This window comes from Pygocentrus nattereri, chromosome 28 (assembly GCF_015220715.1).
Source record: "Pygocentrus nattereri isolate fPygNat1 chromosome 28, fPygNat1.pri, whole genome shotgun sequence".
Taxonomy (NCBI): domain Eukaryota; kingdom Metazoa; phylum Chordata; class Actinopteri; order Characiformes; family Serrasalmidae; genus Pygocentrus; species Pygocentrus nattereri.
Window position 1 is genome coordinate 6,365,572 of NC_051238.1, and position 15,074 is coordinate 6,380,645.

The 15,074-nt window shown below is 40.3% G+C and overlaps 1 protein-coding gene across 1 annotated transcript in view; it reads right to left on the bottom strand.

The window, feature by feature from the left end:
* myo1f (myosin IF) overlaps window positions 1–15,074 on the bottom strand; it is a 71,626-nt gene that overhangs the window by 43,864 nt on the left and 12,688 nt on the right. Inside the window, exons 2-7 of the mRNA XM_017686497.2 lie at window positions 11,937–12,068; window positions 9,037–9,126; window positions 7,265–7,359; window positions 4,951–5,038; window positions 4,216–4,305; window positions 1,961–2,092 (exon numbers count right to left, since the gene is read on the bottom strand). Coding sequence (XP_017541986.1) covers window positions 1,961–2,092; window positions 4,216–4,305; window positions 4,951–5,038; window positions 7,265–7,359; window positions 9,037–9,126; window positions 11,937–12,068 — 627 coding nt within the window. The remainder of the gene's footprint in view (window positions 1–1,960; window positions 2,093–4,215; window positions 4,306–4,950; window positions 5,039–7,264; window positions 7,360–9,036; window positions 9,127–11,936; window positions 12,069–15,074) is intronic.

Consider the following 15,074-nt stretch of genomic DNA (forward strand, 5'->3'; position numbering starts at 1 on the left):
AGAGTAAATGTAGGGTCAGCATAAATGTAGGGTCAGCGTAAATGCTGGGCCAGTGTAAATGTAGGGTCCGAGTATATGTAGGGTCAGCGTAAATGCTGGGCCAGTGTAAATGTAGGGTCAGAGTAAATGTAGGGTCAGCGTAAATGCTGGGCCAGTGTAAATGTAGGTTCAGAGTAAATGTAGGGTCAGCGTAAATGCTGGGCCAGTGTAAATGTAGGGTCAGAGTAAATGTAGGGTCAGCGTAAATGCTGGGCCCGTGTAAATGTAGGGTCAGAGTAAATGTAGTGTCAGCGTAAATGCTGGGTCAGTGTAAATGTAGGGTCAGAGTAAATGTAGGGTCAGCGTAAATGTAGGGTCAGCGTAAATGCTGGGCCAGTATAAATGTAGGGTCACAGTATATGTAGGGTCAGCGTAAATGCTGGGCCAGTGTAAATGTAGGGTCAGAGTAAAGGTAGGGTCAGCGTAAATGCTGGGCCAGTGTAAATGCTGGGCCAGTGTAAATGTAGGGTCAGCGTATATGTAGGGTCAGCGTAAATGCTGGGCCAGTGTAAATGTAGGGTCAGAGTAAATGTAGGGTCAGAGTAAATGTAGGGTCAGCGTAAATGCTGGGCCAGTGTAAATGTAGGGTCAGAGTAAATGTAGGGTCAGCGTAAATGCTGGTCCAGTGTAAATGTAGGGTCAGAGTAAATGTAGGGTCAGAGTAAATGTAGGGTCAGCGTAAATGCTGGGCCAGTGTAAATGTAGGGTCAGAGTAAATGTAGGGTCAGCGTAAATGCTGGTCCAGTGTAAATGTAGGGTCAGAGTAAATGTAGGGTCAGTGTAAATGTAGGGTCAGCGTAAATGCTGGGCCAGTGTAAATGTAGGGTCAGAGTAAATGTAGGGTCAGCGTAAATGCTGGGCCAGTGTAAATGTAGGGTCAGATTTAATGTAGGGTCAGCGTAAATGTAGGGTCAGCGTAAATGCTAGGCCAGTGTAAATGTAGGGTCAGAGTAAATGTAGGGTCAGAGTAAATGTAGGGTCAGAGTAAATGTAAGAAAAGGTGAATGAAAACAGTTCTGAAAGAATGTGATCTGGTTGAAAAAGCTGTACTGAGAAAAACACGTGAGAAGAAGGAAAACATTGTAATATCACTGACAGTGGGAGAGACTGAAACCCAAACACCCCCACAAACACAGCAGCACGGCCTGGCACTCGCACGTTATCTCTGTACCTCCACCTCACTCTCTCACTTTCGCCCATGTTCTTCCTCTCTCTCTTCCTCTGTTTCTCTCTCAGTCCCTCTGCTAAACTGTGAGCCGCTGCTTGTCTCTACTGTCTGCTGGGCATTAGAGTGAAGAGCCGGTCAGCATCCATATAAACAGCTCACAACCGGTGGGTTCGATTTTGCATATAGTAAAAACCCCCTGAACTATTTTCTTCTCATTCTCTTCTTTTCTCATTCTCTCTCTCTCTCTCTCTCTCTCTCTCTCTCTCTCTCTCCCTCCCTCCCTCTCAATCTCTCTTTCTTTCTCCCTCTCCCTTTCAATCTTTTCTTTCTCCCTCTCTCTCTCTCTCTCTCTGTCCCCCACTCTCCCTCTCAATCTCTCTTTCTCTTTTTCTTTCTCCCTCTCCCTTTCAATCTCTTTTTCTTTCTCCCTCTCTCTCTCTCTCTCTGTCCCCCACTCTCCCTCTCAATCTCTCTTTCTCTTTTTCTTTCTCCTTCACTCTCTCCACTCTCTTGCTCCCCCTTTCAATTTCTCTCTCTCTCTTTCTCTCTCAAGCTCTCTCTTCCTTTCAATCTCTTTCTTTGTTTCTTTGCCTCTCTCTCTCTTTTCTCTCTCTCGCTCCCTGTCTCAATCACTCTCCCTCACTTTCTCTGTCTCAGTTTCTCTCCCTCTTTTTCTCTCTCTCTCTTTCTCCCTCTCAATCTCTCTCTTTCTGTCTCTCTCCCTTTCAATCTTTGACCACCCCCTCAACTGACCTGGTAGAAAATGTGGAAGTTCCTCTCGTTCTCGTTCTGGCTCACAACTCGAGACTTCTCCAGCAGGAAGTTGGAGATTTTGCCTCCGTCCGGCTCTCCTCCTCTGCTGAACTGGATCTCAAAGTATTTGCCCTGTTAATTAAAAAAGACTGAGTGATCATCAAAACGTGCAGCTGTGATGGAGCGAATACTGACGTTTCCCCTTTACACTGCACACAGGTCAGTCAGAGCACGCTGAGTAAAGACGTTTACCTCTTTACTTCTGCGCTGGAGTCACGAGTCTAATGTAATAATAAGTAACTGAAGCTGACGGGTAACCAGTTAGCACTTAGGAATCTTAGTACTTACATCATAACAGACTATGTGGAGTTGTTGAGTATCTCTAATAGACTTCCTTATGTGGCTTTCTATCACTGTGTGACACATTATATCTGTAAACATGGACCAAAAACACCAGCAGCTACCTCAAAGCTTGATCTCTGTCCATGACTGTGCACATGTTTCAAAATAAGTGCATCATACAGTGTTAGAAACCACATAAGCAAGTCTGGTGAAAATAACAACTTAAGACAGTTTGAGGCAAAAGTTTAGATAGCAAGAGTTGGCACCGCTGATGGCAAAGCTGGCAGCCGACTGGCTTCTTGATCAGCATTTACAGTGTGGCCTAACGGTGGTTGAACAGAGTGTTACCACATTTCTTCATTCATTTTCCACTCAAAGCCCTGTTCACCTCTTTTCCTGACATCTTTCGTCGTCTTTTGCACTCTAGTTTAGTAAATCATTTAAAGTTAGCACAGTATGAGCAACAAGATTTTCTATGAAATCATTTTCTATCAAGCCTAGTCATTCATTTTCTCCTCTCAGTTGGTTGCAATATTTCTCTTAGTGTATTTTCCAAGATAAAAGTCACGTTTAAAATCTGTTTGAGGGGATTAAAAACGACCCAGACAGTGGGCATATATCAGTCTGCTGGCTTGATAAAGTGGAAAACGTGAAGCAAAACAACAGTGGACCACCAGCTCTGCCATCAGCGGGCCAACATTGGTCTACTATCCTCTTGCTACCAAGGTAGTCAGACATTGTATGCAGGACAATAATCTGGGTAGACCAAGGGTGGACCAGCAGTGGCGTACAGTGAGCGGGGCATTAACCTAATCAAGTCCGTGGCCTGATATATGCTTGCTATTTGCATGATGAGCCAGGATGAGGCTCATGTCCCCTGTTTTCTGTGCGCCACTCCAGGCGCCCTAAGTTTGAGCATTTTTTCTGCGCTGACCAAGTGGATCAAAAGGATTTGAGTGACAGCTCCAGTCACTGAGTACCACAAACCACATGATTTCACAGAACATGACACAAATAAACACCAGCTGTGTAGCTTGTTTTCACCAACTTCATTCAAATACATAATTCAAATAAACAGAAAAACAATAAAAAGTAACAAGAATTTCTACCACAGAGACTCGTTAATATCATCAATTACATCATGAGCTCAATTTACTGAGCACTGATTGGTCAAACCAGGAGCTGCTTTTTAACTACATATAATACTGTAATACTGGGCTTCCTCGAGGAGAGGCTTGCAAATGGTTAAACAAACACACTAATGTCCAGAAAATCACTATTTATTATTTGTATCATTATTAATTAATATTCTATAAATTTTGTTTATTCAAATATTAACACATTTCTCAGCAAATAAACACAAACTACACAAATAAATCGATTTTGAAAGTGTCTTGAGACTTTTGCGCAGTACTGTACATTACTGTAATATATAACATCACAGTTACGGTGGCTCATTTTGCTAATTTTTGGCAAGAACTGAGTTGATGCGATGTGGTTTATTCACATGGAGGTGGTGTAAATCCAGTAAAGAAAGTGGTGTTGGTAATGAATCACTTTCTAAAAGAGGAAGAGCTTCCTGTCGCAGCTTTCTGACAGCACGCACTGAAACGACAGCTAGCTAGCGCAGCAGATTGGCAGTAATGACGCTACTGTTGATTAGTGAAAGGGAGATGTGCAACCAGAAGCAGCGTCCAAAGAACAAAAATGACTGTGCAGTTTGCTTGATGCTAATTGATGTGCAAGAGCTTGTTGCTGTTTTATTAGCTACATGAGCGCGTAGCTCCAGCGCAAAACTAAAGAAGCAAACTTCATGTCTTGGCTGATGGATTACAATTGGGGTAAAGGGGGGCAATGACATTTTTCACATCACTTTAAATGTGTGGAGGAGCCGTTATGAGCGGGAAACTTACAAAGCGACTGGAGTTGTTGTTACGGACAGTCTTAGCGTTGCCAAAGGCCTCCAGCAGAGGGTTAGACTGCAGGATAATGTCCTTCACATGCTGAGGAGCAACAAAAACACACATGTATCAAAGACCAGAGCTGTTCTTCTGTATGTGATGATTCTGTGATAATGAAAAGCATTTAAATGCCCAACTTGGCTCCCTGTAATCTACAGTTCTGACCTGAAACTCCCTGAAACATTTCTGATTGCTTAACCCCCCCCCCCCCCCCCCCCCCCATGACATCCGTGACATCCATGACATCACACCAGTGATTCAGCAAGACCTGCAATTCTTTAGGACAGTGGTCACCAACCCTGGTCCTGGAGATCTAACGCATTCCAGCAGATGAACTTCTTCGGAAGCCCTCGATTGGCTGGGTCATATACATTAGCGTTAGGTAAGTGTTAGCTGCAGGTTGGAACTAAGCTCTGCAGGAAAGTAGATCTCCAGGAGGAGAGCTGGTGACCAAAGTATCCAACTCATGAAATCTCAGATTTCACCACAATGTGATTTGATTCTATTATTTGGGTACAATTTAGAATCTTCTTGAAATATATATATATATATACACAGCACAGACAGTCCAGTTTTTGTTTTTTTGGCTCCCTGCATACCTGAACCAGGTTAGTCAGAGCTGTACAGCTCTTACGTTTGTTGTGAGCTGGAATAAACCAGAGCCAAACTTTAGAAAATTCTCTGTACCTGAACTTTGCCTCCACCACCAGACACTTTGGAGATGTAGCCCATGATGTATTTAGCAGCTACCGTCTTCCCTGCGCCGCTCTCTCCACTACAGACACACACACATACCCACAGGTTTGTTTTAGTAGAATGTCAGGACATGGGGTTATATGTCCCACATGCATAACACATGCATATATATGTATGCACACATATACACACAGGGCATTTTGTCCTAATAATATATGAAAACAAACACATGAAACACAGCAGGGCATTAAGGTCACAGGAAGTGGAACAGCTGACACACTTCAAAAATGCCTTTGGGTAGAAATTGGCTAGATTTTGCCTCTCTAATCTAAAAATGACTCGTCAGGCGTCGTCCTGGAGGCCGAGGGTCAGAGGTCAATGTCTGAAACCATTCTAAACCAAGCACTGGACTGACAGCACGGAGCTGTGGTGAGCAGAAGCCTTAGCAGTTCTGCTAATCAAGCAGGAAATGATGCTCAGTCTTAGTTCCTCAGCACTTCTGAGAAACCAAGAGAAAAGGCAGCAAAGTGGATGAGGCACCTCGTTTTAAAGGCAGCATCTATAATAATGAAAGTAAAACACTGAGTCAGTTCCAGCCTGTATTAATTCACTGCCACGCCTTATGGAGAATTTATATGAAGGCAGAGGTCAGCAGTGTTAATATGTTCATGCAGCAGTTCTCTGACTAGTCACGGCCCCCAGCCAGGCCACATTATTATTAGAACTTGGCTTGCAATGCACCTGTACCAGGTGTTCAGTATTCTCAGTTCAGGTGGGTAAGAGCAAAAGTATGGAACAGCTGGGGGTCCATCAGGACTGGCCTGAGAACCACTGCATTAAGATATCATGTACTTACTCTAAATCATTAAAAACTTTGATTAATTATACAGTTTTGTCTTTTTGAATATTCATACATTGCCACCCCCACCTATTTAACATGGGGGGGGGTCATCTGTTTGCTTTAGACAAATAAATGAAAATAAAGAAAACAGAAAATGCTTTTATTGAGTCACTACATAGGTTTTACTTCTGCCTGGTCCTATAACACATTTAGAGGGTGGCGGTGAGCAATGTTTGTTTATTTTATGTTTGTTAAAGCTGCACTATTTACGATTTTTGTGTTAAAATTGGAAACGGTAGCATTACTGAGTCAAGAGAACGCTAAAATACGGTGTGCATATACTGCTGCAAGTCGCCCTGTGAAGCCTATAATAATAATAATTTAAAGGCAGAGGTTCTGGGGTGAGTTTTTCGGTTGATGCCACACGCCTTTACAATTTAACGTCACATGCACAGACTCAGAAAGGAGGTCCGCTTTAATGTTATGTCTCAAATGCAAAATCAACTTTATACGGATGATGATACGATGACAATAGCAGATAATTCACTCACATTCTTGAAAGAAATGTCCTTTACCAAGTTTTGACTGAGTTTTCTTTGAACTCTCTCTTACTGCACTCACAATCACCAGGTTCATCCACTTCTGGGGTCCAAAGCACAATCTATGTTACAAAGTGTTTTGCGTGTTGGGTGCAGTAACACACTTCTACCAGAGAGGTCTCCAAATCCCCAAATGTTACTTAGCGCGGCTTAAACAACACCTTTAGGGGGCAGCAGTGAGTCCCAGGCTAATCACATACTCAGGCTCATTATTTAGTAACTACAGCGACTTCAGTGCAAACTGATTGAGGTATTCTAATGTTGTTGAAGTGTGTAATAAAACGTTGGGGCTGCTGACAGGCTATTGCCTGTATAAGGGGTGAAGCTTCAGCTGTTCCTGTCGTCAGCTGGGAGCTACGATGTATTAACTTCTAGGAGAGATCTTCTAAGAAGAGAGAGCTTTGTCTTCTAAGATAGCTAATTAGCCACTTTAAAAGGTCCAACATCAGGAAAAAGATGATTAAAGTAACTGCATTTATTAATATGATAATAAAATGTCAGCTAAAATGTTAGTGATAGGCCTTATTGTTGACATTGTTTGACATATAAACAAACCTAAAGAGTAAGAAGTGTGGACTCAGGTGGTACACAGTGAAAACTGAGTAAATATTCATTCATCACATGACTACATGGTACTGTAATTGTGTAATTACTTTAATGAACTGTGCGTTAATTGAATAACATAGCAAGACAACAGTGATAACTCTGGACTTCAAAGGGTTAATTGAATGCAAATGTACTGGAGCTCTTCTTGAGCCAAACTAATGGAAGCTGTTACTCTTGTAAGTAAGTAAGAAGGGTAAACACTTTTTTTTTTCAATGCTTAAGAACAGAACCAATCAATGGCTTATTAGATTGAAGTCACCTGATTATGACGCACTGATTCTCACTGTCAATCAACATGTTCCTGTACATGTTATCCGTTAAGGCGTAGATGTGTGGAGGATTCTCATACTGTGCCTGGGGTGGGGGAGAGAGAGAGAGAGAGATGCGGAGACAGACAAAACAAAGAAAGGCAGAGAGGTACAGTCAGACACAGAGGAGAGATCGTGTGAGACAAAGAGTGAATGATTGTGAGCGCCCACACTACCCATCAAATGTTTGGAGACATTGTGTTGTCTGAGTCATTTCCTGAGCGACGTCTGATTTTTGACTTTTCCCTCTTGGCTCTGAGGTGATTTTCTCGATTTGTGCATGTCTTCTTAAATTCACTCTTGCATGTAATGATCCTCATGTGTTTTGTATTTAAATGTTCTGTTATTCTTGTTGCTACTTTCCAAAACTGCTGTAGCAGCTTCAGCAGCTGTAAACTCTCCACGCCATTTCACACGAGTCTCCGGATGTGGGCTGAATGAAGAATGAAGGGTTTCTGGTGTGACGGTCAGTCCATAATGTTTTCCTGAATGTCCACAAATCCACCAGTTCCACACGGTGAGAGGCAGATGACGTGTACCTCAGCCCCTCTTCACAGGCTCATAACTCCGGGTGTGAGTCTTGTACGATCTTGTGATTAGATGGAATATAAAGAGAGACTACAGATTTTGTCAGGAATTGTTTGAACCGTATTTCTGCATTGGATTATCACAAAGATAGAAACAAATATAGAAACATCCAATTTGATGCTCATGTTCGTGGACCCCAGATGGTTAATACAGAAAAATCCTGAAAGCTTTAGTCAATGATAAAACAACATCATGCTAATATTTTGAGTATATTTATCTTCTTAGCTTCAGGTTCATCAGAGTGTCTTCCATGTTATGAAGAGCAGGTTTTAAATAATAATTGAATCGTTTTCTTTTCCAAGCTGTTGTTAGAAGCACATATTGAAAATGTTTGGTCCAAATCATCTGAATGGTTGGAGTGCTGATGAGTGCGGACATCAGACAAGGGGGGTGGACTTTAGTTTCATTTCCAAGGTTGAGCTTTTGTCAGATGTTCCTTCAGCTGAAACATTTTCCATTTAACATACATTTTTGCAAACTAATATAGAAAACATGCAAACAGGCTGCAGATCTTTGCCCCAGGACACACAGCAGACAATGTAATATTTTAGTCTGGTCATTGGAGCTTCATGGGGTAAAGCACCTTATTTTCATCATGTTTTTGTTAAGATTTCTTTAACCTTTTCTCTACCAGGCAAGATATTAAGAACAGAATTATTATTTACAATATCAGCCTATTTAAATAGGTGGGGGACTTTTCATCTAAGACCTGCAATAGTCTGCCCATATGTAAAAAAATTCTACTTATAATGCAAATTTGATCAATAGACAGTGTGAACTTCAGGTTAAAAAAACAAAAAGGGTAAATAAAATTGTCAATTTAAATAGTCAGTTTGCTAAGTTAAGTCAGCATCACAGTATTTTCATTTCCACACCTTACTCAATTGTGGCAATGACTGAATCATCTCATTCTCACGCTTTGGTAAGTTGAAACAACAACATAATTATTTCATTCCCATTTTTATTGAGTCATAGCCACGCATTAGGATCCCGAATCCACGCCTTAGTAAGTTGTGGCTGAGCATTATTTTTATGAAGAATTCCATCAACAGGGCTCTATAGTGATGAAATCATAATAAAACCTCCTGATTGGTGCATCTCTATGCTGTAGTCATGTGGTCAGTGAGTGACTTACAGCTCCCTGGTAAAGCTCAATCTCCCGGTCTGTAAAATAAGGCATCTGTTTGAACGGATTCACCGATATCAACACAGGCCCGATGTAGGTCTGCAGATGAGAGTTAAGGATTCATATTCAGCTCAGTTCAATGTTAAACTAAATCAGATAGTTAGCATTGACTCAGCCCAGTTCCTTTAAACCGGCTTCATTATTTGAGAAGACAGAAGCAGCATTTTGACACATTGGTTATTCTGATTTATGAGAAACCTCAGTCTTTGGAAATGCCCTGAAAGCTGTGTTTTCTCTGTGCCCAACTCCAGCAGATATCTGTAGTGAGAAACAGGGAAGTGTGTGTTGCTAAGCGCTGGATGTTGAGCCACGCCGCGGCTTGAAAAGAGGAACCACGTGCTCCTCCTGATCCCCACTGCGTCAGTGCTTGTCTGGGGTAGCATGAGACAAATAACACATTAGCCAAAATTAGGTCACTTACTTTTTCATAATAAGGGGGATACCAACATTTCAAATGTCATAAACTTAAGGCTCAGCTTCTCAGACAGGCATTAAGCCTAGTCCTGAACTACACGGCATTCTGAGAGGAGATTCTGCACCGAATGGAAAATAAAAAAATTTTTAGTTACGTGATGGTTATCTTCGAAATATGAGCTCCTTAACTTTAAATAAACTTCCATTTTTACACTGTACATTAAACATGATAGAAAAGCCACAGAACTTGTTCTGATTGGTATAAAACAGTGGAGAATCCTCAGGGCATTCTGTGCCACCAAAGAAGGCCTAATGCCTTTTCAGAAATCATTTAAAATCATTTACACTCTGTACGTATTGCAGTAATGATCTTATTTCATTGTTCAGTTTTGGTTGGTAACAGAAAGATTCAATTGTTGAAACAAAAAAAAAGTCCTGTCAGGATTGTTTTTCTCTGAGGTATACAGGTAGATACAGTCACGCAGCTCTCTTATTGGTTAGGCCTTCAGGAGCTGAACAGAAGGCCTAACACTGCAGATTAACTACCAACATATTTGTTAAGTAAAGCTGGAATTAACCAATACTATTTTAGTGGAACCAGTTTAGTGAGAAAACATCACTTTAGGCATTCTGGAAGTTCTAGATATGGCAATGACTAAATAAATAAATAATGTCATAGGTGCAGGGGTCCCTTTGAACTGTGTTGCCTTGAGGCAACATTGTGCAACTGTGGTGAATTTGACCTTATTAATTCTATAGTTTAATTTATTTATTATTATTTATTATTATTTATTATTATTATTTATTTTATTTATTAATCTATTCATTAATTTCTATTATATTGGTTATTAGACTGTGTAGATTCTGGTTGAGTTTATCCTGTGGGCCTCTGACTGAAATAGTAGTGGAGCTGATTCAGGAGGCAGCTGAACAGGATAGGGGCCCCCCTGAACGTCAACAAATGCTATATATGGGGGTTAGGCGACTGGGGCCATTTTGGAGAAGAACGTATGTTTATACCAAATTTAGCTGAAGAAGATCCATACATCGAAATTGAGGACAGAAACCAGATGTCCACACCGGTATAAAACCTGGAGTGGTAAACATATGTGTCAGAGAAACTCTTCTCTCCAAGCTGGTTCGCGAAGGCTTGTCTGTGACTTCGACCTCTCAATGCTAATAAACATCTTTATATGCAAGAGACGAGTGTCACCGAAGAGTTTGTTCCTACACCTTTACAGCATCGCAACTAAAGAAACCACAAGACGACAGTAAGAAGAAATGATGTAGATCCGTGTTCCCTGAAGTGGTGAGATCTGGCTTGTGACTGGCTAAATCCATTCCACTGTCGTACGATGTTGCTTCTAGGTAACAAACATATTTCTGCAAATTCTCATAATAAACGAAATGATACTGAATGTGACAAAAGAGGTTTAAATGTGCCCACTACGAGATTATTTATTGACTTAATTAAACTTTTCCCTTTATTTTTAACCCTTCCGTTGTCTTTAAATAAGTATAACGTTATTGTAAATTAAGGAAATTGAGTTTGTTGCCCTGAGGCAACATCGTGCAATAGAGGGTTAAGGCATCTTATGAAGCCATATATTATTTTGGAGCGCACTCTCTAACAGCTGACATTCAGCTACTCATCACAGGAAATGAGAATTTAAAGGGCAGTTTGGTCAGAAATGCTAAAGTGACCCACACTGAATGGAAGCCAGCAAGGAATGAAAGTCTGTCAAGGCCACAGATTTGAGGAAGAACCTTTAAATGAGTGTCACCTTGAGCAGCGTGCTTTCATTACAAGGCCATATTACCCATTAAACTTCAAATACCTGAATGTGCCCAATCTGCACATTTTCTGTTCAACCGCTATCCATTCTGAAATCAAAGATCCGAACGAGAAAACGATCAAAACAAACCCACATTTTTCTATATAAAACATGCTTTTAACTCAGCTTTTCTCATTTTTCCCATTTTCCATTAACAATTAAATGTAAATATGACAGATAAAAATCTAGAAAGTCCCCCTATTTTAAATTTGTTTCAGCAACACACACAAAGGGTTTGAACAAGGAAAGACCCAATAGTAAGATTTAAGATTAAACGGAAAAATAAGTCTGGAGTTTGAGGGTTAAACGGTCATCCACGGTCAGGTCATGGTTTGATGTGAAATGGTTCATTATAGAGAAACTTGCTGACTCTGATGTCTTTACAGTGGTGGTGATAGGAACCAGGGGTCGCCATGACTACAACACAAATATAGACATTTTATTTACTATCCAAAACCACTAGTGAACCTACACGTGTTTATATATAAATACGTGTTTATTATTTTAGCAATTCAATTATGCAGAAATTTCCCCCTGAACTGCAGTGTTATACTTATGGCTGCTTTTTGACGCCACTACAGTCTTGAAGTAAAAGGATACAAAGATGTAGTCGTCCATGAATCTCTTCTTGAGGTTCTCCACGATGGCGTCCTCGGTGATCTTGGACAGGAGCACCATGTCGTCCACTCCGCTCTGCTTGACATTCTGACTCTGCCAGTGGTACTTACTGGCCTGAAAGAGAAAGGACACAAGTTCAGGCTGCTTTCCAGATGTCCGTGCAAGTCTTGGAGTTCTCAGACTGGTGCAGATTTGAGGAAGAGAAGTGCTTGTGCAAGTACAAAGACCTGAGAACCACCTGGAGAGTTTCGAGGGGGAGTTTCAGTTTTTCAGTTTGTGACATAATTTGAAAATACCTGTTGTTCTTTAGATTGTGTGCAAATTTAATGATGAATGGATCAAAAGAAATGACCCAAAATGACTTTGAAAAAATTCTGGCTCCATTGACTTACATTAAAAGTAAACTGTGTTTATTCCTTCTCCTGTAAAGTTAATATTTCAGACATATAAAGTTTTGTTCCGACAACAGCGATATATATAGAGTTTTAGTAAGTGTTTTAGTTGAGTTTAACCTTTCCTTTTTATTTAATTTTATTATTATTTTTTTTTTTTTCACTTTTTTTTTCCCAATGCATTTACTTTATTACCTTTAATAATCCTTTTACTTGACTGTTTTAAATTTTACTTTGCCTATTTATTCTCTTATCTTATTAACTGGTTTATCTTCTTGATTTTATTCTATTTTTCTTTCTTAATCACATCTTAATTGTTCTTTTGCCATTCATCTTGCCCTTTTTCAGTTAATTTTATGTAGTTTTGTTCATTTTAGTTTAACCTGATTAAATTCCAATGTAATTTCTTCTTCAATCATTTTAATCTCTTATGCACGTGGGCATATTTTGGTTTTTCCATCTGAATTTACGTGACCAAACCATAAGGCAAATTATTCAGTAACTGCACGCAAAAATGCAAAAATGTATTTATTTATTTATTTATTTGTAAAATCTTCCCTCAAATGAACAGAACATGTGTTTTATGATCTCCACATATCACTACATGCTTACAGTTTACTGCTGAGAGCCAAAAATCTCAGATGCTCTTTGTGTTATTTTATAAAAGTGATGTTTCCAGAGCAGATCACTGAAGAGACGCCGTCTGTTTATAGTTTAGAGCCCAGATTTGGGGAAAAACGGGTCGACTTTCAGTAGAAAAACAAAGTTCAGCTTCTTTTATTATAAGGGTTTAAAATGACGTCACTGTCTGTTAGACTGGAGAGAAGAGCTGCAGCCTCACACGACGCCCAGCTTCTGAATGGAGCTGATGAAATATGAAAGTTATGAAGAACATGACGAAGTGTGTTTTGGACCCACCGGTGGTCCCGAGGAGTTGAAGAGGTTAATGTTGTAAACGCTCGTCTACATTGAAAATGAGGTCCCCCCTCAATGTTTTTACAAGTGTAAATAAAGACTGGTTGACTGATTGATTTGATATCATTCTGATTACATTGTATATTATGTTTATATATATTTGTGTGAGCACTGGCCAGAACAAATTCCTTATACATGAAACTGTGCTTAGCTATTAAATGACTACAGTTCTGATCACCGCAGATGACCTGCTCTTTGTGTTTGTACTTTATACTCTGGATTGGTGCCTTTAATACTGGACTAGGACAAGTGTGTTGCTTTGAATTTACTTGATTCAAATGTGTATTATATTGATTCAACGTGAACTAAATATATTACATCACAATTAATGTGGTTCATTTTACTTTGGGCAGGAATTATGCTGATGTAATGTCCTTTATTCATATGTATACAACCCCAATTCCAATGAAGTTGGGACGTGGTGTAAAACATAAATGAAAACAGAATACGATGATTTGCAAATCCTTTTCAACCTGTATTCAACTGAATACACTACAAAGACAAGATATTTAATGTTCAATCTCCACCGCTCTAGAGTCCAGTGGCGGCGCTTTACACCACTGCATTCCACACTTTGCATTGCGCTTGGTGATCTAAGTCTTGGATGCAGCTGCTCGGCCATGGAAACCCATTCCATGAAGCTCTCTACGCTGTTCTTGAGCTGATCTGAAGGCCACATGAAGTTTGAAGGTCTGTAGTGATTGACTCTGCAGAAAGTCGGTGACCTCTGCACACTATGCCCCTCAGCATCCGCTGACCGCTCTGTCATTTTACGTGGCCGACCACTTCGTGGCTGAGCTGCTGTCGTTCCCAATCACTTCCACTTTGTTATAATCCCACTGACAGTGGACTGTGGAATATTTAGTAGTGAGGAAATTTCACGACTGGATTTGCTGCACAGGTGACGTCCGATCACGGTACCACGCTGGAATTCACTGAGCTCCTGAGAGCGACCCATTCTTTCACTAATGTCTGTAGAAGCAGTCTGCAGGCCTAGGGGCTCGGCTTTATACACCTGTGGCCATGGAAGTGACTGGAACACCTGAATTCAATGATTTGGATGGGTGACTGAAAACTTTTGCAAATATAGTGTGTATCTCTTTACAGTAGTGGGAATAAGAACCAGGGGTCACCATGTCTTCAACAAAGCCATGTTATTTATTATTCAAAATCACCACTTAACCTACACAAGTCTTTTGAGTTTTTGTATATACTACTGATGAAGTGGATAGTTAAGTGGTTTCCACAATGTAAAATTCTGCTGATGCACACAGCCACAGTGTGCAGACAGTAGCAGTCAGCAGAATGTTTGGTTACGAGTTCAAGCCATGAAAACATTGGTATCGTGACTGTATCCAGCATTTTGTGTGAAAAAGCTTCCAATCATATTCAGTCAACTTAATGCAGCCCTGCGCAGTGATGACTTAATGTGAAGCTTGCAGCTTGGATGAAGTACACAAATCATGTTGAGTAAAAGTACCTTCAAATGTACTTAAGTATAAAGTAAAAGTACTAAAAGAGTAATTCTGGCTCTGATCTGGTCCTGTTATCATTTTTATAACCAGACTGGCTTCATGAACTCATTTCAGGTGAAAATCCTCCAGCGTCTCTCTTGGTAAACCAGTCTTTTAATAGAACGTCATTAATTAGTGACGCTGACGTCTATTAAAATGATCAGAAGCACAAAACACTGAAGGTAAACAGTTTCCATCAAGGAGAACCGAGTGGCTCTGAAATCACTTTTTACACACAA